At 47.8% G+C, this 15,673-nt stretch overlaps 1 protein-coding gene across 2 annotated transcripts in view; it reads right to left on the reverse strand.

The window, feature by feature from the left end:
* Window positions 1-15,673, reverse strand: part of ESD (esterase D) — a 108,235-nt gene that overhangs the window by 32,340 nt on the left and 60,222 nt on the right. For both annotated transcript variants that reach the window (XM_078656023.1, XM_078656025.1), the window contains exon 5: window positions 15,041-15,165. In XM_078656023.1, the coding sequence (XP_078512149.1) occupies window positions 15,041-15,165 (125 nt within the window). The remainder of the gene's footprint in view (window positions 1-15,040; window positions 15,166-15,673) is intronic.

Here is a 15,673-nt window from a genome sequence, read left to right on the forward strand (position 1 = left end):
TAGGCTAGATTGCAGCGGTGTAGGTGCAAAAGATAGCATATGATATTTTTGAGTTGATGCGTCTAGTGGGTTTATGTCATTGTTGTTACAGTAAATGACAAAACGTTTCCACTTTGCCGCATAGCATGCTCTTGTGGTAGGTCTTCTTGCCTCTTTGATAATGTTTATGCAGTCAGGAGGTAAGTTTAGGTAGCCAAACTCTATGACTTCAGGAGCCAGATTGCAAGGTTCAGCTGCTGTGGATCTGGGTGCTGAATGTCTCCATGGCTCTGCGTTAAGAGACTGGGTGTTAGCTTTAGTCTTTGATGAGGCACCACGGATAGTTCTAGGAACGTGGTGTACCACGGTTGCCTCGCCAGAGATGCGGAGCCACGCATGTCTTCTGAGCAGGACACTGGTACTGATAGCCCTGGCTGCTGTGTCTGCTGCGTCTAGGGCGCATTTGATGGAGGCGTTAGATATTAACTTTCCCTCCTGTATAAGGAATTCTGCCTGTTACTTATAAAGGTCAGGTAGATGCTGGAGAAGGTGCTCAAGTGTGTCATAGTGTGCCCTGTTATACCTGACTAACAGGGCTTGTGTGTTTGAAATTCTCCATATGTTAGCTGCTTGTGCAGCTACCCTTTTGCCCGAAGCCTCCAAAATTTTAGACTCTTTGTCTGGAGGTGGAGCCTCGCCAGTAGTTAGAGAATTAGCACGTTTGCGTGCATTAGATACTACCAAACAGTCTAAGGGCAGCTGTCCCTTAATGTATGTAGGGTCCACTGGAGCTGGCCTATATTTATTTTCTATTCTGGGGTTAATGACTCTTGCCCTGGTTGTTTCCTTAAATATGTCCCCTGCATGTTTAAGCACCCCCTTTAGCATTGGCAATGTCTTCACTGATCTTTCAGAAGTGTTGAAAGTGTCAAAGAGGAAGTCTTTCTCAATAGAGTCAGCATGCATTTCCACGTGGTGGTTGTCTGCTGCTCTTTCAGTTAATGCTTTGAAAGCAGCTGTGTCCTCTGTAGGCGAAGTTTTTACGAGGTATGCAGTATTCTCTTGCATGGGTTGAGAGTCTACAGGATCTACAGGATCAGACCATGGTTGATTTTGGTTGTCCTGGTCATTGTCCACAGGATAATTATACAGTTCATTATCCTCATATTCCACATCCTCATCTGTGCGTGTGGGAGAATATGTATAAGTTTCTTGCACATGTGTCCTGATAGGCTCAAAGAGAGTTGGAGATGTAGAAGAGTCTCTTTTCTTTTTTAGTGGTATTTTGTAGGTTTCGGCGTCTGGTCTGATTTTCCTTTTTAATATGGTAAGTCTGCCAGTATCTGGGTCCACATACAGTTTGGACTGCTCTTCTGTCGAGGGCGCTTGCTCCTCAGGTGCTTGAGCTCTTTTCCCTGTTATCGGCTTTCTTGTTTGTGTCAGTTCGATTTCTGTCGTAGGTTCGACCGATTTTTGCCGAATATGAGTCGGAAGTCCGAATTTTATCGGTCCGAGGGACTTTTGTGCTTCAACAGTCTTTTTAGGCTGTATGACCTTCTTCGGCGCCGTGATTGTTATCGACCCGACTGTTCTTGTTTGCTCGATAACCACTTTTTGGCCTTGTGTCGTCTTCGGAGCTTGCTGCTTCGGAGCGATGTTTTTCCTCGGCTCGACCGATCCCTTGGCCTCGATCCTTGCCTTCGGATCGAGTGTTTTTGTTTGCACCGTCTTTGGCTTGTCGACTGTTTGTTTCGGTTCGACAACCATCTTCTACTGGAGTCCTTTGTTTGTGTTGCCTTGCGTCGACATCGATGTTGTCTGTTCGACGGCTTTTAGCTTAGGCATGTCCCTGGGCGTACTGGCTCTTGGCTCGACGGCCCTGATATGGGACCCAGCCATGTCGGCGGCCATTTTGTGTTTGGTCGGCGCCGATGGATCCGCACTTTTCGTTCCGAAGAGTGGGAACTCTATCAGTTTCGGTTTCTGTTTTGCTTCTTTAACTCTTGGTTTCGATATTACCAGGGAATGGTAATGTTGCACCGATGGCTCTTGCCTTATGTTCTTAGCCGGGCTGACTTGTGGGGCTATAGAATCGATGTTTTGATCTTGGCTAAGGCCTTCCGGCGATGCCTCGACCTGAGCCTTTGGAAGCGTATCAGTAAATATACTGGGCTCCGTATTCACGGTTGGCCCTGTGTCCTCGCCGGAGTCGTCCTCGACGGCTCAGATGCCTGGATCGTCGTCCCCTACCTCGACGATGTCGTCTTCTTCGTCGACGTAGTAGTTGGAGTCATATTCTGATTCCTGCTCCGACTGCTGGTCTGAGTCCTCAGCTTCGACGACCTCTTCGTTGTCTTCAAAGATGTTCTCCGGGTCAGGCGCTGGCTTCTGCATCATCTGCCTCGCTGCTCTTCGAACCCGAAGAGTTTTCATCGAACGAAACTGCGCACAAGCTAAGCAGTCGGCTTCATTGTGTTCAGGAGATAAACACTTGTTACACACAGGGTGTTTATCTATGTGTGGGAATTTTGAGTTACAATTGGGGCATCTTTTGAATGGACTTCGTTCCATCAACGAGTGGCCCTTGGTGTCGAAAAAGGCCACGCAGCCCGATTCGACGATCTGAATATAAAACAGAAATTAAGTTGTGGTCACTGATCGAATAACAATACCGACAACCCCGAAGGCCTTTTGGCCTATTAGAAAAGTTTTTTATCGATTCCGAACTCAGAGTTGGAAATCACATCCGAACCCAATGGCGGAAAAAAACAATCTAAGGATGGAGAGGATGCCCATGCGCACTGTAGTCCATGGGAGGAGCCACCTATCTCGTGATACTTCGAAGACTCTTCCAGGACAACAATGTGCAATCATCCGGACCCAACACTAGGAGGCGATCTATGCACAGATATGAATTCAGCAGCCCATATGCCTCGAACCATAATTTATCCTTATAGCAACACTTGTGGATTTGATTGCCCAGACTGGTGGTCTCAGATCTTTAATAGCCTTGAAAGCTACTAACCCGCTCTAGTCCCTTCTGCGTGCTGTCTAGTTACAGGTTCCCTATGGTCTATTTTCCTCATTCTGCTCATTAGCTTAGAGTGTTTCCGCTTCGGTGCCCCTAGCCGCTGTAATAAGTCTGGCTAGGCAGCAGCTTGATTCACAGCTTCTCTAATATTGTGTTGTACAGTCATTAGTTCAATGTTTGTCTTATGCCCTACATGGTCCTAATGCAGTGTTCGCGAATGGCAACCTTAATTGAGTGCTATTCAACGGTACAACAACATACTGTGAAATATTGCAGTATGTGGTTGCTTAATGTATCGCTAAACGGGGTATCTAGTAAAGTCTCTGTCGATAATCTCGATGTTGGTTTTGGAGCTAGACTCCTACCACAAGATATGACCATTTTAAGCAGGTTATGGTTGGATAGAGTGCACCCTAAGCATTCAATGTCCATTACCTTTGGCCATATTGCTTTGTTGCACAGCATTCGATCAATTCTAGTATATAGGTGGTGAACTGCGGGAGACTAGAATGAGTATTCTGTAGTAGGGGATCTCTGTGTATAGTCATAATCTAGTGAATAGTCCCGCCCATGTGCGTGGACCCCGGAGCAATCAAAAATAATCTCTTACAGTGTCAAAACATGCTGATAAGCATAGACACTTAAGAGAGAATTTAAAGACAGATAATGCAGCCTAAAAAGGCTACACTGTCCAGTACTTCAACTAGAAATTCCACCATAAAATCCACAAAAGAGCAAAAGCCTGTACAGATTTCCCTTGCTTTACCAGCAAAATCCCTCATGAATGATAGAGAGAAGAACCTGGACAGACAAGCCCCATAGGCTGCCATTATGTGGCTCAAAACAGGATACTGTGCCTTTAAGAGAATCTTCCAGAACCTTCTCCCAGTATCCCAGAATGCATAGCAGGTCCAACTTAGTCTCAGTTCTTTTTTCCGGCTCCTGCAAGCAGGACCCTGGAGCATTGAGCTCTCCCTTTTCAAGGGTTTTGTTGGTGTTTTTTCACTAATTTCGTTTTTGTGTACTTTTAAAGTACTTTAGTGACTTTCTTCTTGGGTTTCTGCTCTCTTTGGCTGTTCATAATGCCTGCATTATTTGATAAATGCCCAGAGTGCTCCAGGAAGAAGGCCAAGTCAGACCCCCATGAGGTGTGTATCCTCTGCCTTCCCTCTTCCCACATCCCAGAGGAGTGTGTGATCTGTAGAGGCTTCTCTGGCAGGACCCTGAAGGACAGGAGAAAAATCAGACTTCAGGGGCTTGAAGAAAGAAGACTGAAGGCTCAAGGTGGGTCTGGAGGGGCTTCTGCTGCCCATGCTGAGGCCTCTGGGGGGCTCCCCAGGGGCAGGAAGTCCAGCAAGCGTCCGAGGTCTCCGTCTGGTTCAGTTGCTAGGACCACGACGTCGAGAGGAAGGTCCACGGCCAGTTCCCGGTCTCCCCAGGGCTCTGGGTCGAGAAAACGTTGCACGTCGATGTCGAGGGACGTTTACAGGCCGCCGTCGAACCCGGTGTCTATCTCCTCGTCGTCGCCGAGTGGACGACATCGGAGGGCCCGGCGTCGGCGCTCGCCGCCGAGGCGACACCGCCGTTCGCCGTCGAAGGTAAAGTCATCATCGTCGTCGAGGGGATCCTCGTCGTCGAGGTCGCCGTCGAGACGGAGGAGGTCTCCGGCGCTGAAGAAGTCGACGTCGAGACGTTCGAAGAGGTCGACGTCGAGACGATCGAAAAGGTAGACGTCGAGACGATCAAAGAGGTCGCTGTCGAGGCGCTCGAAGAGGTCGACATCGAGACGCTCGAGGTCGCCGTCGAGGCGTCATCGCCCGTCGTCCAGATTTCGAGGTTCGTCCATCTGGTCGGGGTCGACGTCGAGGCGGAGAAGCCGGTCGACGCCGAGGAGTGTGAGACGGTCGACGCCGAAGGGCCGCTCGCCGTCGAAGGACCCACGATCGACGTCTGAGCACCGCTCGTCGACGCCAGGAGGTCGTAAGGACAGGCCCAGGACTGTGGGGGGCTCCCCGCAGTCAGGACAGGATGGTGGCTCCCCGGGAACGCATTACTCCGAGGTGTATACCCCGAGGAAGCCTGCCGCACTGCCTTCGTTGCCTCCTTTGCCTAAGGGCCCGCCTCAGAGGGTTTCACCCCCTCCTACGTTGCCTCCTTTACCGGCTCCTCAGGCCCCGGTTCCATCTGTTCCTCCTCCCCCGGTTCCACCACGATCGGTGTCGATGCCCTACCTCCCGACACCTCCGAAGAAGACTCCTAAGTCGAAGGTTCCTCCTAAACCCAGGACGTCCGACCCGGGGAGGCCGGCGGAGCGTCCCAGACCCAAGAGATCGAGGTCACGCTCAGGTAGAAGGGACAGGTCGAGGAGTGGACGCGGATCCTCTTCGAGATCCAGGCATCGCCATAGGAGGCATAGGTCCCGGTCTCGTTCTGCCTCGGGGAACCGTTCCTACTCACCTACGTTGTCTGATTCACCGGAGACGAGGGTGTCGCCGATTGATGACATTGGCACGTTCCAGGAGGTTCTCCTGCACGGGGCGGCGAAGTTGGGGATCGAGGTTACGGCTCCTACGCCCTCAACTTCCGTGATCTTTGAGACATTGCATAAGAAACACTTTTCTCGCCCCCTACTGCCTCTGGTGCCAGGTCTACTTGAGCCGGCGGAACAACTCTTCCTTACACCGGCGGTGGTGAAAGCTGTGCCTTCCAGGCTCTTGAAGAAATACGGGGCTCCTGAGTCGGACCCGGCTTTCTTGAGGAAGGACCCGACACCGGATTCGGTGATTGTGACGGTGGCTCGGAAGCTCCACGCCACCTCTCCTGCCTCCACCGTGCCTCCCGATAAGGAGAGCCGCTGGATTGACTCTGCTGGACGAAAAGCGTGTGGGACGTCCTCTGCAACGATGAAGGCCTCCAGTGATTCGGCGTTGTTAGGACGATACGACCGTGCGCTGTGGGACTCCATGGAGTGGTTTGCGGACCTCGTTCCGCGCGACCGGAGGGAGGATTTCATGGAGATCGTCCAGGAAGGGATGCTGGTTTCTAACCAGGCCATTAGCGCCGCGGCGGATATCTCCCTGCTGTCCGCGCATGGATACTGCCACGGTATCAATCAGAGGCGCCATGCTTGGCTTCGGTTGACGTCGCTTAAACCTGAGGCGCAACAACGTGTGGCTAATCTGCCGTTTTCCGGGGATACCCTTTTCGGGAAACACGCAGATGACGAGATGGCCAGGATGAAGGCCGAGGCGGAAACCCTGACGGCGGTGGGCTTGGAGAAGCCCAAGGATAAGAAACCCTTCCGCCAGTTCCAACGGCGTTTTGGGTCACAGGGTCGAGGAAGGGGACAGTCTTCTGGGCAACATCAGCCGCAGCAACAACAGCAGCAGTACAGAAGACCCTTCCAGAAACGTCAGAGGGGTAGAGGTGCACAGCAGTCCCCTACCGCGACCAAGGGCCCGGCTGGGTCTCGACCCTGAGCAGTTACTTCCCCTTCGTCCGTTACCCGCTCCGGTGGGGGGAAGCATTAAATTTTTCCTGGCAGAGTGGAGAAAAATTACTCAGGACAAGTGGGTGCTGAATATTGTTTGCAATGGATACAGTCTTCGTTTCACCAGCCCTCCTCCATCGATTCCTCCGATCAGCTCGCAGTACCAACTGCGCGAGCTTCAGGCGGAGGCAGACATCCTGTTGAGGAAAAGGGCGATAGAGGTCGTACCTCTGTCTCAAAGAGGAAGAGGTCTGTACTCTCGGTTCTTTCTGGTCCGCAAGAAGGACAAGAACGAGTTCAGGCCCATTCTGGACTTCCGACAGGCAAACAAATGGATTCGCAGAGAAAAGTTTCGCATGCTGTCGTTGCATCAGATTTATCCTCAGCTGCAACGGGGAGACTGGCTTTGTGCCATAGACCTACAGGATGCGTACTTCCATGTGCCCATTGCACACAAACACAGGAAGTTCCTGCGATTTCAAGTCGGCGCCAATCACTATCAGTACACGGTACTGCCATTCGGGCTGAAGTCTGCGCCCAGGACATTCTCAAAGTGCATGGCAGTGGTAGCGGCACACCTGAGGAAGAACAAGGTGTTTGTCTACCCGTACCTGGACGATTGGTTGATCAAGGCCTCCTCCTTCTCGGAAGCTCAAGCACACTTCCAGAAGACGTGCGTTCTCTTGAACAAGCTGGGGTTGCACATCAACATGTCCAAGTCTGTTCCAACTCCGGTCCAGTGCATCCAGTACTTGGGAGCCTCCATCAATACGCTGTCGGCAAGCGTGTCTCCTTCGGAAGAGCGACGTTTATCACTCCTTCGGAAGGCTCAGGCTCTCCTGTCCTCTCCATCCACGACAGTGAGGACGGTGTCTTCTCTGCTGGGATCGATGGCTTCTTGCATCTTCCTGACGCCATATGCGCGGCTGCACATGAGACCGCTGCAGGAGTGCTTGGAAGATCAGTGGGACCAGAGGAGAGGATCTTGGGACGACAGGATACGACTGTCTCTACATGCTCTTCAGTCTCTGAAGTGGTGGTGCTCGGCGGAGAATCTCCTCAGAGGGGTTCCCTTCCACAAGGACATTCCCACACAGACGATCGTGACGGATGCTTCTCTCCTGGGATGGGGAGCGCACTCCGGAGACCTGCAGATTCAAGGGACTTGGTCCCCTTCGGAGTCCACGTACCACATCAATTTCCTGGAACTCAGGGCTGTTCACTTGGCGCTGAAGGCCTTTCATCCGTCCTTCCGGACCAACTCTCTGCTTGTACAGACGGACAATACGACCACGATGTATTACCTCAACAAGCAGGGGGGCTCGAGATCACGCACTCTGTCTCAGGAGGCGCAGGCGATCTGGCATTGGCTTCTGGCTCGAGGACTCTCGATAACGGCCACTCATCTGCCAGGTGTGCAGAATGTTCAGGCAGACGAGCTGAGCAGACTGATTCAGGAAAACCACGAATGGGTCATAAACGACGAAGTACTAGGCGAAGTCTTCGCAAGGTGGGGAACTCCAGACGTAGATCTGTTCGCCACCGCCGAAAACAGCAAATGCCGAGACTTCGCCTCCAGGTACTACCAGCCAGGGACGCTGGGGAACGCGTTATGGATCAACTGGTCGAACAGCTTTCTGTACGCTTTTCCACCCATTCCCCTGATTCCGGCGGTTCTCATCAAGCTCTCCCAATCCAGGGCGAAGATGATTCTGATTGCCCCGGAATGGCCCAGACAGTGGTGGTTCACGGACCTGCTTCACCGGTCTCTCCTTCCTCACATGAAGCTGCCGTGCAGGCCGGACCTTCTCACGAAGTTCGGGGGGCGGATGGTGCACCCCAACCTCTCGTCTTTGAGTTTGGCGGCATGGCTCCAGAAATAGTGCAATATGGCCATTTGAATCTCCCAGAGGATTGTATGGACATACTGAAGGAGGCTAAGCGACCTTCCACTAGGACTTCTTATGCTTACAAGTGGAAGAGGTTTTACATCTGGTGCAAGTCAAAGAACTATGACCCTACGACGTGCAAGGAAGATGTCATCCTTCCATATCTGCTACATCTGGCGCAGTCTGGCCTTAATGTCCATTCCATTAAGGTTCATCTGGCTGCTTTGACTGCCTACAGGAAATGCCCTTCACAGACTTCCTTCTTCCAGATCCCTGTGATCAAAGATTTTCAGGAAGGCTTGAAAAAAGTATTCCCACCTGTCAGGCTTCCTCGCCCTCATGGGACTTGAATGTGGTGCTGTCCAGGTTGATGAAGGAGCCTTTTGAACCTATTCATAAAGGCTTCGTTGCAGCACCTGTCCTGGAAGGCGGCGTTCCTCGTGGCCATTACATCGGCCCGCAGGGTGAGTGAAATTCAGGCGTTGTGTTGCCAAGAACCTTATACTGTATTTCATGCTGCTAAGGTTGTTATGCGTACTCACCCTAAGTTTCTTCCCAAGGTTGTTTCTGATTTTCATATCAACAAGACTATCACTTTGCCTACGTTCTTTCAGAATCCTTCATCTCCAGCGGAAAGGTCTTTGCATTCCCTGGATGTTAGGAGGGTGCTGAAATTCTATCTGGATAAAACCAGAGACATTCGTAGGTCAGATCAATTGTTCATCAATTATGGATCAGTCAGGACGGGTCTTGCGACCTCTAAGCAGTCTATCTCTAGGTGGATTGTGTCCTGCATACAGCTGTGTTACCAAAAAGCTAATAAGACCTTAGGAGGTAAGCCTAAGGCTCATTCCACCAGGGGCAAGGCTGCCACGACCGCCTTGCTCCGTAATGTTCCGATTGCAGAGATCTGCAAGGCGGCCACTTGGAAGTCGGTTCATACCTTTGCTAAGCATTACTGCCTGGACACTGATGCTAGGGCAGATGCTCAGGTTGGACAGGCTTCGCTGCGAAATCTGTTCGCACACTAGTGGTGTTGATTCTCTTTTCTCCACCGCCGCTTTGGTGTGGGGATGGGCTTGCCATTCTATTCACTAGATTATGACTATACACAGAGATCCCCTACTACAGAAGGAGTAGTTTCTGTCCTGTAACTCCAGTTCTGTAGTAGGGGTATCTCTGTTATAGTCATAAGCGCCCTCCCTCCTCCCCGGTGGAGAGAGATATATTCCTTTATGGAATGCTACAGGTCTGGCGTGTTACGCCTTCAAAAAGAACTGAAACTAAGTTGGACCTGCTATGCATTCTGGGATACTGGGAGAAGGTTCTGGAAGATTCTCTTAAAGGCACAGTATCCTGTTTTGAGCCACATAATGGCAGCCTATGGGGCTTGTCTGTCCAGGTTCTTCTCTCTATCATTCATGAGGGATTTTGCTGGTAAAGCAAGGGAAATCTGTACAGGCTTTTGCTGTTTTGTGGATTTTATGGTGGAATTTCTAGTTGAAGTACTGGACAGTGTAGCCTTTTTAGGCTGCATTATCCGTCTTTAAATTCTCTCTTAAGTGTCTATGCTTATCTGCATTTTTTGACACTGTAAGAGATTATTTTTGATTGCTCCGGGGTCCACGCACATGGGCAGGACTATTCACTAGATTATGACTATAACAGAGATACCCCTACTACAGAACTGGAGTTGCAGGACAGAAACTACTACTTCCCTGGCTTTGGGGTACATAAGTCACCTCACTTTATAAAGCTGCCTGCACTCTTCCCATTTCTTAAAGTGCTGTTTTATCGTAACATCTCCAGTGTGCGGAAGATGTGGCCTGGAATGGTGCAGTTTTGTGCAACTGATACAGTTAAAATTGACCATCCCAAGAATACTAGGGGCTTTCCAATCATGTACAAGGGCTAGAGCGGGTGTGTCCAGGAAGGCAGCCCTATTTACATTCTGAACATAAACTGCTAACACTGCCATAGGATCCCCATCCCAAAGACCCTCAACCACCACCACGGGCAAGAATGTTTCTAAGCTTCATGTATGAAAATACCCTATGTCTTTTTGTGGGAGTGGCCATCCCATGGACATTGGATGTTAGTAGGTTATATTTAGTGGATATCCCTACTCTGGGTTCCACCAGCCAGGAGAGCACACGGCCCCTTGTACTGCATGCCAAACATCAACAACAGGCGAAGCCCCCGTGACCAACCCGGGGGTACCAATGTATACTTCTGCAATAGAGAGCTTCATAACTAAAAATAACAACCCAAACACCCACTCCCTAGCTAAGGGCCCAACACCTTGCCATTGCAACACCCAAAACACCTACAGAAAAAAAAGTCTCACAATGAGCTATCCATGTTCCCCATGGATTTAGGGAGCGCAGAGTAGAATCATTGCAGTTCCACTTCCGATCTTCTCAGTAATTAATTCTCTATTCATCTGACCCCTCCTATCTTTCGCACCCCCCTTATATAACCTTATATCTGGTACAACCATGCTGAACACTACGTAGTCGTTCACATTTATACTTGCAGTCTGCTTTAAACAATATGGTCTGTTACTTTTGGCATCAGGGCAGGTCTAAGAGTTTGTTCTCTCTCTCCATCTCCAGCTCCTGCTTTAGTCTCATGCTTGGATACTTGTGTTGTGGACAGAGTTACATGTTGGATCACTACATTCACCACCACTTGAGCCCTTCCTCTGGCCGCCTGATCCTCAGTGGGTCAGCCACGAGGTTTCCAGGCCACCTTCTCCTTGAGCTCTGTCTTCCCTATCCGGCTACAGTCTATGTGCACGCTGATCCCTTTCATATGAAACCACATACAGGCATTGTTTGGCGCTGAAAAGAAGAGTGTTTCTTCATGGTCAATAACCAGTAGCTTTAACATGTATGTGAGGGCATATAGCAAATTTAGTGGCCGTTTCTTGATCTCAACAAAATTGCTAATTTGCTGTTGGACCTTGCTAATTCAGTCGAGGTAAGCATTGGCTGCATTTCCATCTATTGTACATGGTCATTTAGAATGGGCTAGCTGTATAGTCAGATCTCCATCTCTGAAATTAAACAGTCTATAGGCCTGGGTGCCACTCCTGGCTGGGGCGAGTGGCTGGGTACTAAATGGGCCCCCAAAACCAAAAATAACTTAAGGATTTTACTTTGTAGCACCTTGTTGGCCAGCCACTCCTCTATAAATGGTTCCATGCTCGGGCCGTCTGTGCCTCAATTATCCTGACACTGCTGCACCTTGAGCATCTACAGCTCTCACCTTTAAACCTTTGGGGACCTCCTGTAGGACCTTTGTTTGATATTGCATTTTATTCACTTTTGGTTATAGGGCTATAATGGTGGATTTGTTGTCGACCCTATCCACCTGCTTCCTGTGATCAGCTCTAAACAATCCAACGTTTATTACCACGGAGTCTATTTTACTTTCTAGCGTAGATTACGTGTTTAAGACAGCTTGCAATATCCCATCAAATTTTCAAGTATGCCTATCTAATGAGGATTTGACATGGCCCAGGGATTCCGAGCGCACGGGAAACCGATTCATCAGCTACATGTTAACCTTGGCTAGGGGCCACCATGTAGTTGGTTTTATTTTGGGCAGTTTTATTAAGAACAAACTAATCCCAAGGGCACTGGAGCACTTTACACAAACACTAGTTACATTACACAAGGTCATGTAAAAAAAAATATAATTTTAGGCACACGAAGATTTAGTGAATTTTCCAGAATCACAGGATGTTAAACCGAAGACAGTCCTGAAACCTGGATCCCAAGTTCTAAAGTCGGCTGCTCTGATTGTAATGTCACATCCTCTCCCAGTAACCCCTAGTGGCTAAGACCTAAGTCAGTGCGATTCTTACAATTCTGTTACAGCTCCAGCGTGTATATCTCTGCTTACGACCCACACTTGGCAAGTCAGAAGGGCCCTTTTTAATTCCACAGCTGCACCACTCCTGCAGCAGCCATGTGGTCACCAGGTACCCCTTGCGGCAAGTCAGGCCTCCTTCAAATAATTACTGGCATATATTTCCTTTTTTAGTGTGCAGCCTCAGGGGTGTTCCTTGTTAGCCAGTGCAGCTGTATGGCCTGTAGATCGTTAAACATGATGCGCACCCTTAGTCGGCACCTCTCACTAGGTGCAGTAGGGGGGGGGGGGGGGGTGTCTCGTGCTTAGCTCCCTTGGTCCAGGGTTCAAAAATAAGGTGGTTCAGTAATTCATGTATTAAGAGTGGAGTAGGAAGAGTGAGGGGAGGGTTCTTTTCTACACCCCATGTGTGTGCTGCCACCTCCTTTGACTGGGCCAGTCCCACCAGCCTGGCAGTGCTGGAGCATTCTTCGCCAGCCGCTGGAAGTTGCATCGCCTCTTCCACCACTTCTGTCACCAGCCGTGAAATCAACACAGCGATTCCCCTAGAGCTGCTCACATTGACTCGTTGATTCAGTTGGGGGTTCTACTGCTGCCAGCGAAGGCCGATGCAGCACCTAATCACAGAATTCATGTAGAATCCAGCAGGGCTGCACATAGAACTTATGGCTGTGCGATTCACTTTGTTGCCATCTCTTCTACGCTCATCTACACTCCTGCTACTTCAATACCCTGTGCTTGTTACCCTAAAGGATAAATAAATATACCTAAGCTGGTTGATAGGGATGAGTCAAACACTGCAAATTAGGGTCTTGACTGTTAAGGAAATAGTTGATCACACCCTACTATACATACGGACTAGCAATCATTGGGAAATACGAGTGTCTAAAATGTTCTATTGTTTGAAAACAATTTTATGTGTATATATATATATATATAAATTTGCATGGGGCATAATGCAGTGCGCTCAAAGTGAAGGCATCTAATGGCTCAAGTGGGCTGGTCCATTGACCTACATTTTGTGCTGTGGTGGGAGGTACCATTATTTGAGTAACATTTGAACAGACCAACGGTGTAAGGGTATTGTTTGAGATCCTCTACATGTGAATTTTTAAATGATATTTTTGGGGATAGATGAAGCAGGCAAGAGAGATAAAGCAGTCTTTAGACCTAAATACTAGTAGATTTCATTAAGGTTTTTATTTATAAGGGGACTGGGCATCTGGTCTCAAAAGCATACAAGCTCTTAAACTTGATCCAAGAAATCATAGGTAGGACACATTTTGATGCAGAATCTGAAAACTGTCAAGTGTAGCAGTAATTCAACAACCCAGTGGTTACTTAATTGAGAGATATCACTGGGCAACCTTGCACGAGCCCTGCAAGTCAAATAATGAGGGTACTTCAAAAGCAAAAAATAAAATGGAAGTTTTTTAGGAGCTTAATTAAAAAAACCTTCATTACAAGAACATTTGTCACTGCATATAGTATTCAAGATCAAATCCTACTAAACAGTAAGAAAGCTTGATTTACACAATAGAAACAGAGATCATATTGGATTAAGAAATGTACTTCACTGTGCTTGCACTCCCGGTGGACAGCTTTCTTCATCAAAAAAGGAATGTGCTCTAAATTATCTCAAAACATTATAATAAGAACATAGAAATGTACAAACTAGTATAATGTTTCCAGAAGGTAACTTGTGACTGAGACGTAACCATCACCTACAGATTCCCTCCAATAGTTAGTAGGAGTGCATCTGTAGGTTCAACACCAATTCATCCATCCATTGCACCTGGACCTTTGTCTTCTCCAGTATTTTATCCCTAACCTGCACTTACTTACAGAAATAACTCGCAATGGCCTAATATGACAAAAGAAGGGATGTTTAAGGACAATCCAATTTGCCAGAACTGCCACAAGAGGAAGTGGGTTAAAGAATAAGATAAAGACCTAAATGGTGTAACAGATTTCAAAGGTGTACCATATCTTACACGTTATACTCTTGTTTACTTACTATTATGATTTCTTGTATATTTGAATACATACTGTTTTTAAGGAGTTTTATTATCTATATGTCTTGATGGAAAGGGATATTGCGGGAGTCTGATTAAGGCTGTTTTAATGAAAGACTTCATGGGAGACTCTGCTGGGTGGAGCTGTGGCAATGAAAGCACTTAGGGGAGAGGAGGTGGCCTAACGGCTAGGGCGCTCGACCTCGGACCTGGGCATCTGGGTTCGAGTCTCGGTAACGACGCCAAAACCTCCTGTGATTCTGGGCAAATCACTTAATCTCCCCGTGCCTAAAATGAAAGTGTGTCCTCATGTAACGTAACTGGAAAATATGTAAAGCGCTCTGATACCTGATTCGGTTCGGGTCTCGTTCGCGCTATATAAAACTCTGCAAAAAAAAAAAAAAGCCTGTTTCTTTATACTACTGTGTGGAATAGTTACTTCACCGTGTTCCACTAATGATGCTGAATGAGGATATAAGTTATGTGCTACCTCTCTTTAACAGACACATATGAAGCTACTTCAGTGAGGAGAGTCAATATTTTATGATCAATGGAAGAAGAGAAACACCACTCAATTACCTAGATATTTGAAAAATATTGCACGCGGATTATCAAGATTAGCTGCCCGACTTATGCCGTAAAAGTTTTTACTTGATAACTGTATAATGTTTTATTGGCATTCTCCACCTCAATGAGCTAACATATTAACTCATGCAAGTGTTTGGAAAGGAGAGAGCCTGACAGTATACAAAGTAGTTACCTCTTCAATAATATAAGAATACATCCTGTAGTTTGTTTTCCAGGGATCTTCTGTTGCATTCACGTAGAAACCCGCTCCAGAGCCAAAGTCCCAGCTCTCATCTTCTCCATCAATATTACAGCCTCCTAAAAAAAGAAAGGATTATTATCCAAAGATTGCCTTAGGTATAAAGCACCACACTTGTCTATGTTAACAAACCACAAAATGCAAACATGAGCATTTACATGCAACATTAAAGTATTTATGTTCAACAGCTGAAAAATCGTAGTCGAACTAGTACCAGACTTAACGTGAAGAAAAGCAACTCAGCATCAATTAGACTTATGAAATTATTTATAATTATATAAATTTCTGCTTAAAGAAATTGGTGCATACTTATTTACCCGGATCAGCGAATCAAAAACATTCCACTATCATATGTAAAAAATATGAAAAGCTCCTTTGTACAAAACAGTTTCAACATGAGTGGGGCACACACGAATCTAGAACAATTCAAAGTAATAAAATATAAGTTACAGAAACGTCACATTTCTTACTTTTTGCATCATTAGATTTTGAATCGATTCATAAACTGGAGATAAGGGAAAGATGAAGTACTTTTGCTACTTAAGCACTGTGTCTTTCAGCTAGGAT

The sequence above is a fragment of the Lissotriton helveticus genome, chromosome 8, assembly GCF_964261635.1.
Source record: "Lissotriton helveticus chromosome 8, aLisHel1.1, whole genome shotgun sequence".
NCBI classification, from domain to species: Eukaryota; Metazoa; Chordata; class Amphibia; order Caudata; family Salamandridae; genus Lissotriton; species Lissotriton helveticus.